The 23,409-nt window shown below is 35.6% G+C and overlaps 1 protein-coding gene across 6 annotated transcripts in view; it reads right to left on the reverse strand.

The window, feature by feature from the left end:
• FAM135A (family with sequence similarity 135 member A) overlaps window positions 1–23,143 on the reverse strand; it is a 142,009-nt gene extending 118,866 nt beyond the window's left edge. For all 6 annotated transcript variants that reach the window (XM_037842417.1, XM_037842415.1, XM_037842414.1 and 3 more), the window contains exons 1-4: window positions 22,860–23,143; window positions 21,226–21,314; window positions 8,866–8,955; window positions 7,296–7,411 (exon numbers count right to left, since the gene is read on the reverse strand). In XM_037842417.1, the coding sequence (XP_037698345.1) occupies window positions 7,296–7,317 (22 nt within the window). In that variant the 5' untranslated portion in view covers window positions 7,318–7,411; window positions 8,866–8,955; window positions 21,226–21,314; window positions 22,860–23,143. The remainder of the gene's footprint in view (window positions 1–7,295; window positions 7,412–8,865; window positions 8,956–21,225; window positions 21,315–22,859) is intronic.
• Between the last annotated feature and the right edge of the window lie 266 nt (window positions 23,144–23,409).

The raw sequence follows: 23,409 nt of genomic DNA on the forward strand, positions 1-23,409 counted from the left end.
CTAGTAAATAAGGGAAAATAAAATATTTGCCATGCATTTCATGTACACACTATATTTCAGAGTAACCAAATAGTTAAGGAGGCAAAACTCTTCCTCAGAGAATTCCAGCTAATAAAAGCAGATGAGATGACAGAATCAGAACATCACCATTGAATAACCCATAGTAAAATAATGATTCTGGGCAAAGATCATCAATGGGTACCATCAGTTAGGTGATAGGGAACTTCATAATGGATCCATCAGGTTGACAACACCCAAATCAATCTTATCACCAAAAAGAGACAGCCAGGAATTATATATTCCCTGATGTAATGAAGTACACAGCATCACCTATAAAAGATACTTCTCAAAAACTCAACCAGATTATAACCAATTCTCTAGATTAAACTACCAATTATCAATTTTAAAAAAATCTAAGTGACATAACCAATCCTACCTGTGAATTTGGGAAGGATATTGATTCAAACAAATAAACTATAAAACCATCATGAGAGGACTGAGGAAATGTGAACACTAAAAGAATTATTTCATACCAAAGACTTACTCTGACAACTACTTTATGTGTGATAATGTTTTGTGGGTATGTTAAAACAAAAGTCTTCATCTGTTAGAAATACATACCAAAAAAAAAAAAAAAAAAAAAAAGTTGGGGGATAATAAGCAAAATAAGAAAGATGAAACATTAATGGATTTAAACAAATACATCAGAAATTACATTAAATAAAAATGGACTAAATGCTCCAGTTAAAAAAAGTGCTCTAGAGAATGAAAAAGATGAATCCCATTATAAGCTGTTTTCAACAGACTAATTTAAAATATAAGGATAAAGTTATAAGAAAAAGAATGGGAAAAGGTTATTTTGCAAACATTGACCAAAAAAAAGTTGATTTACAATACTAATACCAGAGAAACTAGACTATAAAGCAAAAAAGCAGTGGTAAAAATAAAAGAAGGTCATTTCATAATGATAAAAAATTCAATTCATGAAATAATTTTAAATTTGTAGGCACCTATTCTCAAAATACAGGACATGTCTGTTCTGAATGGAAAACTACTGGATTTAAAATATGAAAGTTTGCCTTTGAATAGGAAAACAAACTATTTGAGTTTTATGGTCATAATATTTTTGAATGTTTGTACTGTCATCTTATTCTATATTTTCTATTTGGTGCTGCTTACTACTTCCATTCTTCCCTTTGCTATTTGACTGGCTTGCTTCTATTTTATTTTTATAATAAACTCAGATAATCTCTTATTCCATTAGAGATTAGAAATTTTTCAAAAACATTAGTAAACAGGTATAAGTATTTATATAAATAAAGTAAAAAAAAATAGTAAACAGGTATATTTATATAAATAAAGTAAAAAAAAAAATTTGGCTGACTTTCATAGATGGGGAATTTAACAATTCCATCATCATACTTTTTCCATGTTTTAGTAATAATCTGAAGAAACAAATCAACTCACTATCTTTTCAAAATGGAAATTGTTTTTCAAAAAGGCTAATGTTTAATTTTGTTACTATATTTATAATTTTGACTTATTTCTACAATAATAACAAGTTTCAAAGCCAATTTTCTACCACAATGTCCCTAATTTTGAGATCTAAAGTTTTACTCCCTCTATAGTTAATTTAGGAACACATCACAAGTAATTTATTGAAGAGTTATAGAGAGCATTTTCTGAGACTTTCTATTTTCTCAGAATGTCTTCCTATTGTTAAAAGAGAACTTAGCAGGATATGGAATACTTGGGTCATTACATCTTTCCTGAAAATCTATGAAGATGTTGTTTCATTACTGTAGGGTCTTAAGTAACTTTATGAAAAATTTGAGAGCAGATTCTTATTCCTTTAGATGAACTCTATAAAAACTTTATACTTATACAATTCTTTAATTTTTGAAATACTTACCCCAATATTAACTTTCTAAATCCTTTAATTTTGCCAAGAAAACAATGATCCCACCTGCTATCTCAAGATGGCCTCTCTTAAGATCAGGAAAGGTCTATTCTTACATGTTTGACTATTATCTAGATGAATTTCTGGCTTACTTCTTTGAGAATATCTTGTTATTTATAGGTTGGAACTCTAAGATCCATACAGATATTCCCTGGGTTAATTAATAATTGACTTATAAGTAAGTTCATCCTTATGCAAATTTTTCCATAACATACATATTTAAATTAAGAGATGCAAAAAATTTTGCATTAGTATGGAAATACAATGTTGTATAGATTATTAATGAATATACAAATTCATAAGTCTCATGTTTCTCTTTCTATTGGGGTTTACACTGCATTTAAGTCATGTTATTTGCATTTTGATTTTCATGTAGACATTTCTCATAATAACACCCTGTCCTTTAACATAGGTTAAGATTTTCCTCTACTTAATTGATAACAGAAAGTAATATTAAATTTTTTTCTGTTTTCTATAGATTTTTTTTTCACAGCTCCTAAACTGATTTCCTCTATTTATTTATCCTTCAAAAACAGATGAGTTCAAGGCCAGTCCTGGCAGACAGTTGGGACACCAATTATTATTGGCTTTATTATTGACTGTTTGGATGCACCATTGTGATCCTTCAAAGGAGGTAAAGACATTCTTTCTCACCTGGGCTAAAGAGTGGCAAAAATAAACAAAATGGATTTCCAGTTTTGAGAACAAAAGGCAGAAAGGCAATTATGATTATCGCAAGTACTTTTTTCATACCTTCAAACCCCAAATTATTAAAGTTCCTAGGGAAGGATGACCATTAATCTTTCACCCTATTACCTCTGTACTCCATCTGGAAAATGTTGATGCAGGCTAAATGCAGATCTATACCATGGCCCAGAGAAAGAAATGAGGTGGGGTTAGGGTAAGGGTTAGGACAAGAATGACAGAAACCTTGATGTTCTAATAACTGATGTGAATTGTCATGAAAAACTAACTGCTGACTACAGAAAAGAGCTGATTCTTAAATCTGAGAAACTGATTAACTTCTTACAGAGTATTCTCAGTTGTTTCATCTTACTGAAGAAACATACACAATTTTAGACAGTTTCAGAGGTGTTAAAGAAAACTTCAGGTGGTTTCTTGTGAGCTCCAATCACACTACTTAATCAGAAGTCCTCAATTCATGAACTTCAAGTATACAACATACATATAATGTTACACACAAGAGACTATTTTTCCCAAGGTTGCAATTGATGTCAACAATTCAAAAATTTAATATGAAAATTATCTAACTCTGAAACTGACAGTCCTTTTTAATCAAACTATAAATCTCCCATGGGTTTGACAACCTCAGAATCACAAATGAAGGGATTTAATTCAGAGCTTAGTTCAGAGCTTTTAAAAACTGTGTTATATGAAACCTGGTTTTGGGGTTCTATAGGGCTTTTCTAAGAGGATTTAAACTCCATGGTTTTGTGATGTTACTGAAATCTAAGAATACAATGTCTCAGTCTATATCCTTGTTCTTCTTCATTTCCAAATCATTATATATTCTTCATCTTGTAATCATGCATCATATGACAAGGAAATGGTGCCAGTATGACTAGGAAAAGCAGTAGAAACTACAGGTATGCTTTGTTTTGTTTCATGATAACCCAAATATGAAATATAATAAAATAAAAATAAAAAATTAAATTAAAGAAAGTTAAAAAGAACAATGTATTACTACCATCATTCTTTCAACTGTCATCCCCAGTAAGATTTCCCTCATTACTTGTTTTATTATTAGCAATAAGGCTGGATTACTGGCTGCCCCAAATATACATGGAAACAAATCAAACTGTGAAGCAGTTTAACTCACTTTACTAAAGATTATTAAAACTTACAACACTTTGTCAAAGTTCCCATATCTTCTAAATATTTGAAAATACCTGACCTAGTCTGTTTGCTTCCTTCAAAGATAGAGTACATTCAACTTTATTCTAAAAGCCATTTACTCTAAAGCTGTGGTAGTCAAAATGTGGTACATGAATTGATGCTTGTCTGTGAACTGTTTGTTACCAGTCTGCAATGAAGTAAATCACTTATATCACGAAACACACACAATTTCAGCTGACTTTTTTTTCATAGCAAGAGTTTCTCAGCAAAGAAAGCAGTGCATTAATTTACATTCAGGGAAAAGCTTCTCATCTCTTCTTGGAACAGTAAAAAACAGTTTGCAGATGGGTTACTCTGAGTAGCAGTGCCCTAAAGAATTCTAGAAAAAGATGTTCTAAATACAGAGAGAAATTTTTTCTCCAAGTTTAATACCTAAAAATTGTTACAGTTTCAATTTAATTCCATTATCTTATCCTTCATGCAGTTGAAAATGGTGTTCAAACAGCATTTATTTTCCCCTTTGTATTTAAAAGGCAATCCCTTTGGAATCCTCTTGCCACATGCATTTCGATTAAAGTCATTTGAGAAATCTACCATCTTGAAATCAGATCCTTCTAGTATAATAAAAACCTTAAGATAATCTATATTGCACATTTATAAGACACACATCCGCACACCATTTAATAACATCAAATTTACGATCAATGCCTTAGAATCCAGATTTTGTTTTCAGAGTTTACAAATGTACTATAGTAAACAATATGACAAGAGAATAGAGCAAAATAAAAATAAATCTAGTTTTTCTCCACTGTTAATATCTAAACTTTCTGTTCACCACTAAGGGCAAACAATGTCATTAAAGTCAAAATCAATTATTCTGTAAATAAATTAGTAATCTGTCAATTCTTGCTGAACAAAAGTAAAGATTTTTTAAAATAAATTTTAACACTGACATATCCATTGTGCTCAAATCTAAACAAATATATAATTTTGTGATTCAATTGAAGTTAATGGTCTGAAGGAGAGCTAAGGAGTCCGATCACAGGAAGGTCATCTTAGACCAATCACCCCATAGTTAACCCATGATCTGACCACAGATGCTTGAAGGAATATTACAGTAGACTAATCCCCAAAACATCCCCAATTTGTCCCCCTCCCTGTATCCACGCCTCCTGCATTGATAAATGGAGTCTAGTTCCTATTCCCTTAAATCTGGGCTGGCCTTATGATTTACACTGGCCGAAACACATGTGGCAGAGACAACACTGTGCCAATTCCAAGACTAAATGTTAAGACATCTTCCTTGCATGGTTTCTTTCTCTCTCTCTGGACCCTTGCCTCCTTTATGAGAAGAAGCTACAAGATGAGAAACCATAAAACAGAGCTGAGTCAGCCCAGTGGAGGCCATCCTACATCAGCTAGTACCCAGTCAACCCACCAGCTGAGTGAGCCCCATGAAGATTAGCCCAGTCAACCCAGATTGGCAGAACCACTCAGCTGATCCATAGACTTATGACATAAATACATTTTACTGTTGTAATGTCACTGAGGCTTTGCCTTTTGTTGTTAGCTGCATTGTTGTGGCACTATCTAAAACAGAAACTTGTACCTAGTAGTAGTGTGTGCCATTAATATATATATATATATATCTGTGGCACTGACTTTGAGACCAAAGAAATAAAGTTACAATTACAGAGACTAGAAAAATAATGAAGAAACTATAGGCTAGAAAAATGGTAACCCATGTTACACAGTAATAAAATTTTGGGTAAATATGCTTCCTATAACAACTTGGAAGAAACCAGAAAATGTACCTGAGAAACTTTTGGACTTCAGCAAGCTCATTTCCAGACAGAATGCTGGAAGTGTCAACTGGTTGCTCCAAGAAAGAGATGAGTTAAAGAAAAAACTTTTAATTTTAGAAGCAGAAATTTGAGGGAATATAGAGGGACCAAGACTTCTTGGGCTGGGAAATAAAACTTTTTCATCTCCAGTTTTCCTAAAACTTTTCAAAAGAAAATAAAGCCCATGGACAAAGATCAATAATGCATCATATGACTATGTCCCTCTGTTAAGAATTTTAAAAGAATTAAGACAGTGTCTAAGCAGACTTGCTCAACTTGACAAAAGGGCTTCTAAGGAAGTTTAAGGACATGATCCCACAGAATTCTAATCCCCAAGTAGCAGTGAATATATCTAGGAACCAGGTAAGTCTCAAAAACAATTGTGGTATGGGTTTTAGAGCATGCGAATGGACTATATCAGACACATAGAAAGACAACAAAGAAGTAAGTTGCACTGGCAGAAGAGCAATCAGCCTGTACTGTTGGCCTGGCCTCGTGACTTACTTGCCCCCCAAAAAACGAGGTAGAAGTAACAGTTGCAGTCCAAGGGCCTTGTATCTTTTGCTCCTTTTCTTAGACTCTGCCTCTGCCAGAGAACAAGGCCAGGCTAGCTTGTAGAGGGATGAGAGACCATGTGGAACAGAGCAGAGCATAGCTATTTTTGCCAACATGGTGGCAAAACAAGCAACACAGAACAAAACAACATACAATAGAAAGTCTCTCTCATCCTCCCCCCTATACTTCTGCTAGTCATACCCCACTACCCCCATTCTTAGTGCAGACCTACAGGCTTATATCTTAGATTACTGCAAGTGCCTCTAAACTCTTCCCTGTGCCTCTAAACTCTTCCTTATGCCTCTATTTTTTCCACTCAACTATCAATCTAATATATCACAATCCTCATCACTTCATTGTGTTAGTAAATGCCTATAGCAATAAAAGTAATACTTTCATCTTTACTTGGAAACCACCAACAGCTAGTGTCAACTCTTCTGGAGACATTTAAAAAGACCATCACAAACATAACCTCTCATTTCTTTACCTTTTCTTCTGCTATTCTGGAGATAACAAATATCCTAAAACTCTTAAAAATAACATATTCGTTATTTCTAAGACATAATTCATTCTGCTCTCTCCTACCAAAAGGCTTTGTCTTTATCCTCTGCCTATCCAAGTTTTTATCCATACTTTGATACTATTACTCCATAATGCTTTTCCTAACATATATTCTACTAAGATGTCCTTCTGCTCTAATTCCTAGAGCACTTCCTATATATACTTATTAAAGCTTCATCATGTAAACTTTGTGTTCCTACTTAGCTGGTCTGTGAGTATATCTCATTTTCCTCATTACATTATAAGCCTTTAAAGAGCAAGAATGAGATCTTAACATCCTCGGTGTTCAGCACAGTGAAACACATGTTAAACATATCCAGCATTATCATTAAATCCATGTGATTAATTCCCAAATGTCTATTTAAAAAATAAAATTTATCTGAGAAAATAATTACTTAATACGGCTCATTGTTTTATCACTTCTTACATATGCTGAAACAAAAATATGTAATAAAATTTAAATGAAAACTATGTCTTTTCTTAAGCAAAACATGTAATTTTCACATTAAAATACACACCCTCTCTGAAATAAATCCACATTGTAGAACTTGTTTAGCTCCACGGAGAATTCTACCATTGCTTGGACTTCAGTCATTTTTAATTTGTATCCAGAAGACAAATCTGGTAACAGCACCTTGGTTAAAGAAGGAAGGGAAAATCATGAGAAGCAAAACAAAAATGCCAACTTACAAAAACGCTAATATTTAAACATATTGCAGAGTATGATATATGGATAAAAAATTAAAATGAAGCAAATCAGTTCAATGTACCTAACTCAGCATAATCCAACTAAAATCTGTACTTACTAAATAGCCCTATGCTCTATAATTTATAAGATTTGTCCTGTTCAAATAGTTTTCCTAAGATTTGTTTCCCTTGATGACATAGATGTGGTAACAAATAACATAGCAATTTACCAAAAGAAACTCTTGACTTTTATCATCAATAAGATAGCAACTTAAAAAAAATTAAGTCACCTAATTAATTCTCTTCTGGCTCTACACTTTGCATACAGGCAACTCCAAAGTCTAAAGGAGAACTGACATTCCTTAATCTCCATGGGAATCCATGTAAGATTTTTCTCTGTTAGATGAAGAAATAGTTCTTAAATGACTATTCATTTTTAAATTAAAATAAAATTCCCTCATTACAAAAGCCTTAAGTATTCATTTTCAAAGGGGTTAAGAAAATACAGACATGAGAAAAAGAAACATCCAGAATTCTATTCATTTAAATATATACTTTGGTATATATTCTTCATATCTGTGCTTCTGTATAATTTTTATAAAAGTAGGATCAAACTACATGTACAGTTTATAAACTGTTTTCACTTAATTTTTGACAGAGTATTACATTATTTTTAATTGTTAACTATTATTCTGTGAGTACATTATAATTTAAAAAATCACCTATTATTGGATATTTAGGTGGCTACTTTCACTATTTAAAAAAAGCACAATAACAATCATTCTTATCAATAATACATATTTTCAAAAGCAATTTAGAGTAAGACGATGTTGGAAGACAATTCTCCATGGGTCTCATGTTTCTGCATGTCTTACAAGCATTGGCACTGAATGCCTTTGTTCAGGAATATCTTTACAAGAATGTCTGTATAGCAAACAGAAGACAGAGACAGTGTCTTACCATGGAACAAAAGGCAGGTCTTTTTACCATCTTAAATAATAAAGATAAAGTCTCCCTCCAAGGCAAAGGTCAGGCAGGCTTAATGTCCATTATGAAAAATTTCAGTTCCCTTAGTTCTGCATTCTTCTTCTGTAAACAACCTACTTACATACAGGTGTCACCTGACATTCTTCACATCACCCTGTGGGAAGTTGGATTTGGGGAACTAGTACAAATGCTGATACTCTAGCTACTGCTATTGCTGTGAATATAAACCATCCTTGTCTTTGATCCAGGTTCACATCTTCTGCACTGCGGTAGGCTAACTTGTTAGTATTCCTCAAGTGGGGTAAAATCTCAGACCCTTCACAGTTTTTTAAATAGTTTTTCAGAAAATTTGGAAATTTTGCAAATATTCCAATCTATTATTCATTAAATACAAAAGAAATGACATATTCTTACCTCTGCTGATCAAAACTTCATTTCAACATTATTAAATAACCAATCTTGTACTTCCAGTTACTGATTCTTGTTAAAAATATATTGTTCTTCCTATGAGAGAGAAATAGCAACATAGCAACATTGCAAGTAAAATAGTAGACATAAAAATTCCATTTTAAAGAAACCTATGCTTCATTAGAAACTAAATATTTTCAATTTATCTAAAAGATCTCTATCATCTATAAGGCTTAGGAATAAGTTTTGGAGATTTGTTTTCATTCACAGTCTTATGGATATCAGTAGTAACTATTATATCTCTGTTGAGGATTCACTTATGTATATTTCAAAGTACGATAATAAATAAAAGAGTACTATGTTCAATGGTTCAGAAAGAATCTTCATGAATACCCAAAATATTATAAGCTGATAATTTTTAAGACGTAGAACTCAGCATTTTAAAGTAATTCCCCGAGCAGAGTAGGTGATTTATAAAATACACATATGTATTTATATGTATATTTAACACTGTTATAAGCTATTTAAAACATATTAATAAAAAAGAATTCCCTGGATATGTTTCAGTAATTTTTCTTATACTTCAATATTGTTTAATTTTTCTGAAGTGTCTTTTGCCCTTGGGATAATGATTTTAGGTACTAAAAACACTAGAATGAAGACCGTGTTCACTCTTTTACATAGATTTTTGTTCTCTCCATCATAAAGATGTAGACTTAACTTGCAGAACTGCTATTTTAAATCTTAATCACATAAAAAGCTTTTATACTAACCCTTTCTAAGGAGATCAAAACAATATTAGCTTTATATTTAGATGCTGCCATTTCATGGAAATAACATCTAATATAGCTTCTCCTGTACGTATATTCTTGTGTGTAGGGTTTAGATAATGCTCTAGTTCTGATATTAAGTCAAGTTTGGTCAAGTCTATATATCTTAACTCACTCAGATATAAAGTATGTACTCAGTTGCAGATCTGAGGGAAAGTACTGCATATCTCTCAGTGAACTTGGACTAATGGCAAGAAGTGGATGGGACTCTTGGGTTGTCTCCCTTGGGGAAAGGAGATAGGAGTAGGAAGAAGGGTAACACATGGATATTTCAGTGGCCAGGGGGCATTACCTTGCACCCAGCAGACATTCAATTTAATATTTAATTAATGTTTAATGACTTAACATAAAGTGTTCTGTAAATATTAACTATTTTTTTTCCCTATTTAAACCCAACCAACCTGGAGAAAGGAACTCTTACACTGACACATTAAAAACAGAGCCATGCATAGATGAACTTTGGTGATAAAATTCCTTTACCACTATAAGTTCAAAGCCTGATGGCAGTTTCCTCCACCCTTCCTCTTGTATCTACTTTTTGTTCTATTGCTGCTGTCTAGTTTTCCTCAAATCCATTCCTTTTTAATGCATATTCCCTAAGAAATTATATAATACAAGTATAGATATATAGTGATATTAATGAAGGTGTTTTTCATCCCTCCAAATAAAAAACAAAAAAGAACAATTATTTTATTCATTTGTATTAGTCTAAGAAAAAATTCAAAAAAGGTACTAAAAGAAAAAGGAGAGCAAGGAAAGGAGAATGGAAAGAAAAATTCAGAGGGCTCAAAGAGTCAAAGGGGATCTGTCTGATCCTCTTCTCGTAAACTGCTTTTCTCCCATATGTAGGGAGCAACCACTACTTAGTGCCAGTCAGTCCCTTCTGGCCCACCACAATCAGAACCTTTGAATTTTTAAAAAGGAAGATGGAAATCTTTTTCTTTTTTCTAAAGGTGATATCTCCTGAATTTTAGATCCTGTCAATTAATTAAAAACAAAAACTGTCTAGTTCAAACCAAATTCATCCACAGGACTAATCCAACCTGTGGGTTAATAGTTTTCAATCTCTGAACTACTGGGATGACTCTTATGTCACTCAGTTCATCAAGTAAAGGACTTTTTATGAACCAGAAAAACCTTGACCTGTCCTCTCAAAAACTAAAGAAGTTGCATATAAGGCCTTTTTTCTTTTACTCAAAGGATACATGGGAGACTGTCCATTGCAAGGAACTGTCTGCACCCATCGGAAGCCACAAGTTTCATGGCCCTTTTGCAGTCCACTACCTGGCACTTTAACTTGAACCTTTGAATCTATCAGAACCAGTTGATTTACCTGAGAATGAGTAGCCTCAACTGAAAAGCTGCTCAAGTAGGGCTCCTATCTAGACCATTTCCTATCACTTAGAAAGAATCTAACTGCATAAACTACAAACCCATATACAAAGAAGCCAGAAGGAGACCCCAAATAGCAACTGACTCTGCAATTGAATGAGAAACTTATGCTTACAGACACTTGAGAAGAAATTCCTCTGTCAATCAAACCTAATAGCTAACTTGTAAGCTACCTTACTACCAAAGAAACAAAGTCAGCAATTAATCTGATATTCTTGCCCCTCTAAAGCTGCTCAGTCCAACACAATGGTGACTAGCCACAGGTGGCTACTGAACAATTGAAATGTGACCAGTTTGAATAAGAAAATGAATTTAAAATTTTATTTAATGTTAAATTAATTTAAATTTAAACTAAAACAGTGCAGCAATGTAAAATATTTTCCATAAAACAATTTTATTGTTTTGAATGGACTATATTTTACTACAACTGTTAAAAATACAGTGTATGAACTGACATATGCTGTAAGTGTAAAATACATATTTGATCCAATATGTATTGATCACAGCTTGAAATAATATTGGGGTATACTGAGTTAAATAGACTAATTATTAAAATTAGTTTCACCTGTTTCTTTTTAATTTTTTTAACATGCTACTAGAAAGTTTTAAATTATACAGGTTTCACATTATATATCTATGGACAGCATACTCTAGGAATACCTATTCATTCCTCTAACTGCTGGAATGTATACTACAGAAGTAGTATTAGGTGCACAGGAACCATGAATAGCTTCCAAGACTACAGGGCTGACGCTTATCATAAGGTCCCTAGGTTGTAAGCTCTTACAGCTGTTACATCTGTTCCTGAGTTGTAATGGTTATCTCTAAATTCTGAGATGCTGAGCTCTTTGTGTATAATCTGGTTGCTCTCTGGAACACTCAAGACTCAGAGCTAGAGTTCGGCAGCTATGAATGTCAGTGTTACCTCATACAACAATTGTTAAAAAAAGCTGAAAAAGAGTTCAGACTTCAATCAGAGACATGAATGAAGCAGATCTGGTTAGGATCAAGGCAAATCAAGCCAAAGGGTAAAGGATGATACTGACAGTGTTTTTTTAAAACTTCAACTTCTGTGTGAGACCAAGGGAAGAGATGTTTATTTGGTGCAGGATCTATATTTTCTGTAGCACACTAAATAATTTAATTTGTATGCTCAGTTTATTCAAACACCATAATTACATGGAACTTAGACTAGGAAGTGAGATCTGGGATGTTTGTACAGGTTATTGTAAAACCCCAATACATTCCAAAGTAAACGGGGCAGGAAATAAAAATTTATTCAAGGAACTAGGGAAAAATATGGAAATATTAAACTTCAGCACCTAAGGAACTGCTGACACTCTCAGAAATGCTGAGGATTACCAATTTAGTAGGCTTAGCCCTTGATTTTGGGGCTTGCCCTTATAAAGTTTGTTACTGCAAAGGACAGGCTAAGCATACTTATAATTGTGCCTAAGAGTCTCCCCTCAGACAATCTCTTTTGTTGCTCAGATGTGGCCTGTCTCTCTCTAAGTCCACTTGGCAGGTAAACACACTGCCCTCCCCGCTATGTGGGACATGACTCCCAGGAATGTAAATCGCCCTGGCAACATGGTAAATGACTCCTGGGGATGAGCCTGGACCCGGCATCGTGGGATTAAGAAAGTCTTCTTGACCAAAAGGGGGAAACAAAATGAAACAAAATAAAGTTTCAGTGGCTGAAAGATTTCAAATGGTGTCGAGAGGTCATTCTGTAGGGTATTCTTATGCACTCTCTATATATTTCTTTGCAGGTTTTATTGTACTGGAATAGGTAGTGAGGAAATACCTGAAACTGTCAAACAGCAACCCAGTAGCCTTGATTCTTGAGGATGACTGTATAACCATGTAGCTTACATGGTGTGATTGTGAAAACCTTATGGCTCACACTCCCTTTATCCAGTGTATGGATAGATGAGGAGAAAAAAAGGAGGCAAAAATTAAATGAAAAATAGGGTGGGATGGGGGGGTTGGAATGTTTTAGGTGTTCTTCTTTACTTTTATTTTATTTCTATTCTTTTTTTTTGGAGTAAGGAAAATGTTCAAAAATTGATTCTGGTGATGAATGCACAACTATATGACTGCACACTGTGGATGATTGTATGGTATGTGAATATATCTCAATAAAGCTGAATTTTAAAAAAATGTTATTTGGAAAACAAACAAACAAACAAAAGACTACAGGACTGGCTCACTTCATCAGCTCAGAGAGATATCCATATCCACAAACGGGAGTCCAGCCATAAAGATATCTGGAAAAATGTGGGAGATGTGCCTGCACCATTCAGTGATCCTAAAACAATAGCTAACCACCATTCCTGAGTGTTTCAGAAACTAAAAGAGGATGTGGAAACAACTGAAACTAAGATGTTCAGCTCAGAGGTTTCTCAAGGTAGACTGGAAACCATAGGGGATGATCAGATCCTCTCACAGAAATCAGAGAACTAAGCAGCCTTGACTCCTGAACTATAGACCCAAAATAGATGCCCTAGAGAATCATCTTTCTCCTAAGGCAATGTGTAAAGGATTGAACAAACTGGAGATTCCAGACACTCCCCTTATCAACCTAAGGAATAAAGGGACCACTTCCATAAACTATGGAGCCAACAGGCTCAGCTTCCAAATTCTACTCCTAATTTGGCAGCCATGGGAGAAATGGGTTCAGGGCCTGCAACACTGACAGTCTGAATAATGATGCCCCAACTTATGTAGAAATTAAGTACTAAAGACACCACACGAGGCAAAAATCACCTATGGACCAACCTGCCCTTAAAAATCCCTTAGAAAGGCTCCATATTGCAATTGATATTTTCTGTTTCTTGATAAGAACACACTCACTTTTTTTCCTCCAGCTTTAGGGAAAAAATTCACTGTTTTTTCAGCTGAATACCAGATAACATAGAAAACTTCCATTTAAGGGGCCATATTGTACCAAAAAATACACACCTATAAATGTTTACACTTTATATAGTTGAGAAGCTCACAGTAATTTAGACATCTAGGAACTGTTTACAAATGAAGGAACAGGAGATTCACATTCAACCAGATGAGGGGCTCACACAATGACAGATATATGGAAACTGAGACTGACATTTTAGGATCTGGGACCAACTTAGGGAAGAACATTTACATGTGTAGGCAAATCCAAGTATGTTTAATAGGAATATGATGGGAACAGAAAAATCCTCTAGATCTAGAAGGAAGTTAACCTCAATTAATTTAATACTATCTAATCTGATTTGGGGCCAATTTTCTTGGTCTCCAAACGAATAAGCAGAAACTACAACACAGAAGCCTAGAAGACTTCAGAATGCTGTTCTCATAACCTTGTAAGTAATAAGACTCTTGTGACAACCATGTTCTATAGCAGACTGAGGAAAAGAAAAATGGGTTTCTTGAGGGCAGGTGTCCACAGCTGCCAACTTTTCCAAGTCCCAGTCATCTAAGGCACAGAATTTCAATCCATATAAGCTCAGGTCCTTCTAGTTTCTGAGCTACTCTTGGACCATCTGAGGCAATACAGACATAAACTGAGAACTATCAGCCAGTGACAATCTGGATTAGTCTTGCATCCATAAACCTGCTATCTGGTATAAGTTCTGGCAATCTTGGTTCAGTCTGCATTGATTGATTCAGTCTGAATATCTCAGCTATGGTCTTCCTTCTTGATTCATACTCAGTTCCCTTCTCAGTTGGCTGAGGCACTGACACCCTGCACAGCTTTGTAAACTCCCTCTAGCAGGGACTAACTAAACATCCTCAGTCACTGGATTATATTCTGCTCTAAAATGGACAAGTCATCTGTCACTTGCCTGACTCTAAAGATTATTACCACCTAGAGTGATAGCTTTTAACCTCCTTTCTGTCTTCACAATCACATGCATAACACACTTGAATCAATATTATCTCTCATTTTAAAAAGTGATGCAGTTCAGGAAAAGGAGAAGATTAAAGCATTAGAACCAACAATGAGGAGAATCAGACCAGGGACATTCCAGACAAAGACTTTTAAAAATATCCTCAAAGTGCTAAAGGAAAATATGGACAAAGAATCAAAGGAAATCAGGAAAATGATAGATGAACACAAAGAGAATATCAATAGAGAGATGGAAATTATGAGAAGGAACCAGATAAAGCTGAAGACCACAGAAATGGAACTTAGAAATTCCCCAGAGGGGTTTAACAGCAGACTGGAGCTGACAGAAGAATCAGTGAATGTGAAGATAAGACAACTGAAATCATCCAGTCTGAAGAGCAGAAGGAAGAAAGAATGAAGAAAAGTGGACAGAGCCTGAGGAACCTGTGGGACACCATCAAGCATCCCAATACACGCATTGTGGGAGTCCCACAAGGAGAAGAAAGAAAGAGGCAGAGAGAACATTCAAAGAAATAATGGCAGAAAACATCCCAAATTTAATGAAAAGAATGAATATATATATATCCAAAATGCTCATAAAACTCCAAATAGGATAAATCCAAATAGACTCACACCATGTCAAACTGTTGAATGTCAAAGATAAAAAGAGAATTCTGGAAGCTGCAAGTGAGAAACATAACATACAAGGAAGCTTCAACAAGAATTAAGTACCAATTTCTCAAAGGAAATCATGGAGGCAAGAAGACAGCTGAAAGACATATGTAAAGTGCTGAAAACAAAGAATTTCCAACCAAGAATTCTGTATCCAGCAAAACTGTCTTACAAAAATAAGGGACAAATTAAGACATTCCCATATAAACAAAAGCTGAGGGAGTTTGCCACAATTAGACCGGCCCTACAAGAAATGCTAAAGGGAGTCCTGCAGGCTGAATGGAAAGGTCACTAGACAATTGAATGAAACCACATGAAGAAATAAAGATCTCCAATATAGATAATGACATAGGTAAACATAAATACGAGAACTACTGTATTTTTGATTAGTAACTCTACTCTTTACTTCCTACAGAATCTAAAAGGCAAATGCATAAAATGTAACAATAAGTCAATGGTTTTGGACTATCATATATAAATATGTAATTTGTGACAAGAACTACATAAAGGTGGGGGGGGTGATGGGTATAGGAACATAATTCATGGATACTATTGGAAGTTGTCAAATTGGTATCAAAGCAAACAAGATTATTACAGATTACGGATGTTAAATTTAAAGCTTCAAAGTAGCCACAAAGAAAATATCAGAGAATATGCAAAGTTATAGAGATAGAAAGTAGAGTATAGGTACCAGGGGTAGGGGCAATGGGTAGTTAAGGTAAAATGAGTATAGGATTTCTGTTTGGGGTGAAGAGAAAATAATAGTAATGGATGGTGGTGAGGGTTACTACAACATCGTGAATGTGATTAATCCATTGAATGGTATGCTTGAGGGGTTGGGTAGGAAGATTTTTGTTATATATACGTACCCACAAGCAAAAAAAAAAAAAAAAAAAAAGAGAAACTAAAAAGATAATGGCAATTAAATGCAATACATGATACTGGATGGGATCTAAGAAAGGAGGAGAAAAGGCTCAGAAGGACATTATTAGGACATAAGAAAAAATTGGAATATATAATACAAGGTTTATATCAATGCCAAATTTCTTGAACTTGACAACTGCACCTAAGGTGATTACTTGAGTGAATATCCTTACTAGGAAACATACATGGAATCCATATTATGTGTTCAAAGAGTATGCTGTGTGCAACATACTCTCAAATGTTCATAAAAGAGATAAATAGATGTTAGATAGAATGATATGTCAAAGATGACAAAATATTTTTAAAATTGGTGGATCTGGGTATCTGGGGATTAGGGGTATGTTAGAGTTTTCTTTATGAGGTTTCTATTACTTTGCAACTGTCCTATATATTTGAAATTATTTCAAAATAAAAATTAATTTTAAAAAGTGATATGCAGTGAAGCTGAGCTTTCAGAATGATTACAGTAGAGAGGACATGTAAAGTAAGAAAAATCATTGGTCTGGAAACTTTTGCTGCCACTCTTCACTCACCTAAACGAATTCCTGGGGTCAACCGTATGACATACTATATGAATTACAGAACTATTTAGGAGGAGAATAAAGTATTGAATTCTCTTTTTGTTGGGGGGTGTGCCGGTTTGAGTGTATTGTGTCCCCCAAATGCCATTATCTTTGTGGTTTTGTGTGGGGCAGGCATTTTGGTGATGGTTGGATTTGCTTGGAATGTGCCCCACCCAGCTGTGGGCAATGATTCTGATGAGATGTTCTCATGGAGGTGTGGCCCCGCCCATTCAGGGTGGGCCTTGATCGGTGGAGCTACATAAATGAGCTGACTCGGGGGGAGGAAGAGAGTGCAGCTGGGAGTGATGTTTTGAAGAGGAGCAAGCTTGCTAGAGAGGAACGTCCTGGGAGAAAGCCGTTTTGAGGCCGGAGCTTTGGAGCAGATGCCAGCTGCCTTCCTAGCTAGCAGAGGTTTTCCGGACGCCATTGGCCATCCTCCGGTGAGGGTACCCGATTGCTGCTGTGTTACCTTGGACACTTTGTGGCCTTAAGACTGTAATTGTGTAGTGAAATAAACCCCCGTTTTATAAAAGCTTATCCATCTCTGGTGTTTTGCATTCTGCAGCATTAGCAAACTAGGACAGGGGGTTTGGGAGAAAGAGACTTCCCAAAGGAAAGTGAGAACAGCTTGATAGACAACCTATATTAAAAAGCTGTATGTTTCCACGTTGGTATCAAATTTAGACCAAATACCAATACCAAATAAATATCAAACATAAACATCCAAAACTTTTTAGAGTGCTTACTCTTGCACCTTGCATAGCTTTAACTATGCTATTTCTTTAATTTCATCTTTAGAATCAGAGAGAGCTATTATTACTCCATTTTACAGGTGAAGAAACTAAAGAGCAGAAAATTTTCATAACTTACTCAAGGTCACACAGTAGAAGATAATGGAAAAAGGACAAAAAACAAATCTGTCTCTGAGTCCTGTAGTTAACACCTGTATAATTCTAAAGTTCAAGGTTTATATCAATGAATTGCTATAGGAGATAAATTTAATGATCATCACACCATGAGATAAATGCTCCCCTACCAAAAGAAAAACTGAAACCAGAATGCGACATTAATGAAAAAATTATTACACTTGCTAAATTAACCATATTCAATTTAACATTATTCTCTAATCATGAAATCCCCAAATTTCTCACCCATACACCCTTTTACAAAAAATCAAACATTTTAAAGGTATTGTTCTCTTCCAATTTCTTTAAAATTAGGTTTAAACAGTTGTCATCTAATAAAAGGCAAATATATTACTACTAAATTTAGAACTGACATAAATTAAGAAGTAAGCACTCAGAATAATGTTGATTTGGATATGTGTTAACATGATATAAATCCAGAGAAAAAATAACTTCTAAGCATAAAGCCAGGAACCTTAATAATTTTTGAGAATATTTCCATGGTTCATTTACTACATGAAAATTAAGTAAAGAAAGAGAAAAAGAATGTTTATTGCTCAATATGTGACAGTTAATGATAGCTATCGCTGACATTATACAGACACTGGGAAATTGGAATTAATTTTCTAAATGCAGTTCACACAACTTTTCAGGGAAACAGGTATATCATAAAACAAAACTGCCAGTAACATAATACAAAATGTCTTTGAATACGTCATGTTACTATATACCTTAAAAACCCCAGAACAACCAAAATTACCAAAAATAGTTACTCCTTTTAGAATGAAGTGAAATTAAGAAAGAACCAAATCCCACAGCTACTACCTACCTCTGAGATCTGCCAAGCATCATTTAAAATATTTTTTCTATGGGTTATCTCAAAAAGCACAAAACTCAGAACCAAAACACACAGCATTACAATTCTCTTTCTGAAAAATACTCTAAGAAACAATGTTTCTTATTTGATAGTCCTTGCTTTCTTCAGACTAGCAGTAACACTGTTATCAGACAGACCTGGATTCAAATCCAGACTCTCTAAGCCTCAGTTTTTTCAAATGAAAATTTTATAATTTCTAGCTTAAAAAGTAATGCTTAAAAAGATAACATATACAAAGTAATAGGTATGGCATTAGGTACACAATGCTCAATAAATAGCAGACTATGATTTTATCTTAATTCTTAAATATGATCTCAATAAAGGAAATGTCTATTTAAAATAATTGAACTCAATTAAACAGACTACTAATATAAGTCTCCATTGCATTGCTTGAAAAAAGATGAGGGTGGTTTTAAAATCCAGGGTTCTCAATTCTAGAAAACAAAAGTGATGGTAAAGAGAACACGGGCTTCCAAGCCTTAAGTTTTGATTGCCAATTAACGCTGACCTTGAGGCTTAGAACATTTAAGGTTAACAGTATTTCCAATTGAAGCCCTTGATTTACTGGCAACTTGAAGAGATCAAAGAACAGATATCACAGATACCACTGCTCTAAAAAACGATCATGAATGAAGCAGCTGCATCCTACAAGGCAACATCAAGAGGTTTTCAATGAAGGAAAATTTCTAGTTCAGACTAAATTAAAGACTATAATAAAAGGGTATTTCCCAGAACTTAACATTAATGCTCCAGAATACTATCAATATTCAACTTCTATATTGACAATGTAATTCAGGAATACTTTCCAAACACTGGATTGTCTGAAAGATACCTAATTCCATAAAAGGAAATATGCTACAAATTTTTAAGAATGCTTTCTTGGTTGAGAGACAGTTCATAAAGATTGTTTCATCAAAATAAGAACCATCTAAGGGGTTGTGCAAGTAGTAGACATTTCCTAATGGTAAGATATGCCTCACACCTTTCCATTTCTATTAAGGAAAAATTAGGTGCTTTTTTTTTTTTAAAGTTTAGCATATCAATAATAACCAAGTATGTACCCGTTAAAAAACTACTCATCTTTAAAAATAAAACGGAGAAATACACTGTGGAGTTGCTTCACTTTATTCCTTCTGAAAAAACTAGATCTCCCTAACAACTTGTGCTTTGTAACTTTTCTGAAAAACCACTCAGTCCATTGAGAATGCTTTCTTCTATATCTCCACTCTCCCCATATATCTCCACTCTAAATCTTTTCCTGACAACCAATTCAAGAAAAAAACACTATTCACTTCAAATCTGTATACTCTCATCTCAATCCATTTATTTAAATACACATATACACATATCACAAAACTTACCTTTAAGCAGTTTTTCCTCAAGACCTAGAATCAAAGCAAAGAAAACCTTGCCCTTTCTATGATCTCCTAAACAACTCCTCACCTTCAAGGGTCTATATCCAGAGTAAACAAAGTTAAAACTTAACAGGACAGAAAATTATGGAGACAACCAAAGAAACATGCGTAACTCGCTTCATAGTGTCAATTCTTGGCAAACAAAGGACATATTTGTTCCACACAATGAATGCTGCAGTTTGTTTCACCGCATATGAATACTAATTTAAGCAAGTCCACAGTCACCAGCATTCTACTAGACTTTTCCCAGAAGTAGGAAATTAAAAAAAAAAAGTATCTAAGTTCCAGTTTGATCTGGAATTCAAGCAAGTAAGATTCTATTAAGTACTTATATAGTAAGTTTTGACTGTGGTGGCACTAAGGATATTTAAATGATTAGGGATTTCTTCGCCACTGTGAGATTACTGGGTGGCCACTCTTTCTACCCATATTTTATAGGTGGAGACACTGAGTTACAGAGGTTACATGGCTTTTACAAGTAACATCATAAGTCATAATAAGAGTTCACACCTTCTGACTTCTAGTCCTGTGTCTGCAGTCCATCATGAAGCCTTACTTTAATTTCTAAGAGCACAGAATCTCTTAGAAAGTCAACAGGAATTAGTATGCATTTACATTTTTTTTCAATGACTATTTACCTAAAAATAAAAATTAAAAACCTGTCTTTGAAGGGAGGGCAAGCTTCCTTAAGAAGCAGCTGTCATCTCAATTTGCATTTGAACAATCATTAAAAAACAAAATTTAAAATCTGAGGAGTTCATCAAACAGTTGCTGGTTCTTCTAAGAGTGTGGTTTAATGACATCAGATTCTAATTTGTATCTCCTATTTTTACCATTGATATGACTTTGAATAAGAACTGCACTTTTTTGCTTTCATATTTCCCTGCTGTAAAATAGAAAAACTTAATTCCTACCTGACTTAGAAAACCTGAGGAAGAAATTACTGTTTGTGGACTGCTTTGAGATTCCAGAATGTAATACATAATCCAGTTGATCTTCAGCCCTAGAACAAAAGGAAACTTCACTAAAAGTAATCATTTCAGTAGATGCCTTTAAAATAAAATAATATACCATTATTTACAGATAATTTTAATTTAAGCCAAATCTTCACAACAATGCATTAGGGGAAAAACCTCAAAAATTGTTTTTAAAGTTCTATTACCCAATTCAAAAATTTAATACCTCTGTTCTCATGTACTTCTCCTTCAGTAAGCACTAATTCTATTCTTCAGTTAAAGAAATTGTATGTATTTGTTAAAAAGAACAGGGACTGTCAGGAAAAACAGGAAAATAATGCAATCAATAGCAAATGTATAAAATGTCTAAATTAATAAATTTTATAAAAATAAATTTTGTTCAATTTCATTTAAGATTGGTTATTGGACAACTGTATTTACTGGAGGACAATAAAATTTCCAAATTTTAAGTGTATGTTTGAAGGTCAGCCTTTAACAAACCTTAACTCTTTATAGTTTCATCCAGTCTGACCTCAAGGTGCTTCTCCTCGCATATCAAGTAACCATAACTCTTAAAAATTAAAAGCTTCAGTCAGTAAGTGAAACAGGTTATTGCTACTGTCACTCTTTTGAAGATATTTCCAGGCAGTGAATAAAGGAAGGCGAAGAGATTTCATTAAATCGGAAATTGAAGTAGGAATATTGAGTGTATATATATAAAGCAGAAAAGACACTAGGAGGGCATGTTAAAAAGAACTCTGTAGGGATTTAATTAAAAAGTAAAACCAACTAACTGAAGAGGCTTGACCTATGCAAACAGAAAAAAAAAGGAGTTTTAGGAAAAAATCACAACTAAAGACAAGAAATGACACCAGGATGGAAAAGGTCGGGAGGAGAGGAGGCCATTAGAAAGAAAGCGATCAAACAGGGTACCAAAAGAGAGCTAAGGATTAATTAAGGGAGTGAGGGCCTCTGAAGGTAAAGTAGGGCATAGAACTCCAGCGCAAGGCAGAGCTAACGCAAAACGCACAGTTGGAAACTAACAAAAGACAGGACGAAGGTGAAGTACCGAAAGGAGGAAAATGAGAAGAAAAGAGAGCCAAGGAAGAAATTATGGAGGCACTGGAATAAGAAATCTGGCCGAGGAGGGTAAGAGCGCCGGGGAACAGCCAGGCTAGGGATGCACGGAGAGGGAAGAAATCGGAGGGAGTAAAAGGAAAAGCTGCCTCCAACGGAGGGACCACCGCGCGTAAAGGCACGTGGGATGCGTGGGATGAAAAAGCAGAACCCGGGTAAAGGCGGGAGAGAGCGGCGTGGATGAAGCAGGGGGCGAAGGGCAAGCGAATACCGTGAAACAGGAGGCGTGAGGTTCAGGAAGAGGTGGCCGAGGGACGCCCTGCGCCGCAGTCCCCACCGACCTTCATCGGGCCCGGGACCTGGCTTGGACTGGGAGCAGCCGGGTGAGGCACCGGAGCGGGTAAACGAGGAACGAGGAGGAGGCCGCTTCCCAGCGAGCCATGGAAAGAGGGACGGAGGGAGGGGTCGTGGGTGTCGGGAAACAGAGGAGACGAAGAAGATAGTTAGGGGCTTACCTCTCGACCGGCTCCACCTCTTCCACCGCCTGTCGCGGGGAGGAGCTCGTTGTCCTGCTTGGAAGACGACGGCCCTACCCGGGTCAAAACCATCCCTCTCCGGGGCCCCTCACAACGCCATCGCAGCAACCGCAAAACCACCGCAGCCCTGGAATCGGTTCGTCACCGCCGCTCGCCTACTGGCCCGGCACGACCAGCGAGCATGCGCAGTCGCACCAGTCCCGCGGGAGTCCCGGCCTTTCGGCTCTACCTGCGATCAACAGGTCCTCGGCCGCGCGGCCCCGCCCCTGGTCTCTCTCGCCTCCCCCCTCCTGCCCCTTCCCTCCCCTCTCTGAGTCTAGGCCCCGCCCCCTCCAAGTCTCATGCCCCGCCCCGCCTCTCCGGAGCTTCAGCCGCTCCTCCAGCTCCAGCGCCAACTGAGATTTCGAGAGATTTGTCCACCCTACCCTGCTCCCGCTTCCAAGTTCCCGCGAGAACGGGAGGATCGCGTTAATGAAAAGAGCAAGCCCAACTAGGGAGGTGCAGCTGTGTGTTTAAGAATCGTGGAGTG

Source organism: Choloepus didactylus, chromosome 7, assembly GCF_015220235.1.
Source record: "Choloepus didactylus isolate mChoDid1 chromosome 7, mChoDid1.pri, whole genome shotgun sequence".
Lineage (NCBI taxonomy): Eukaryota > Metazoa > Chordata > Mammalia > Pilosa > Megalonychidae > Choloepus > Choloepus didactylus.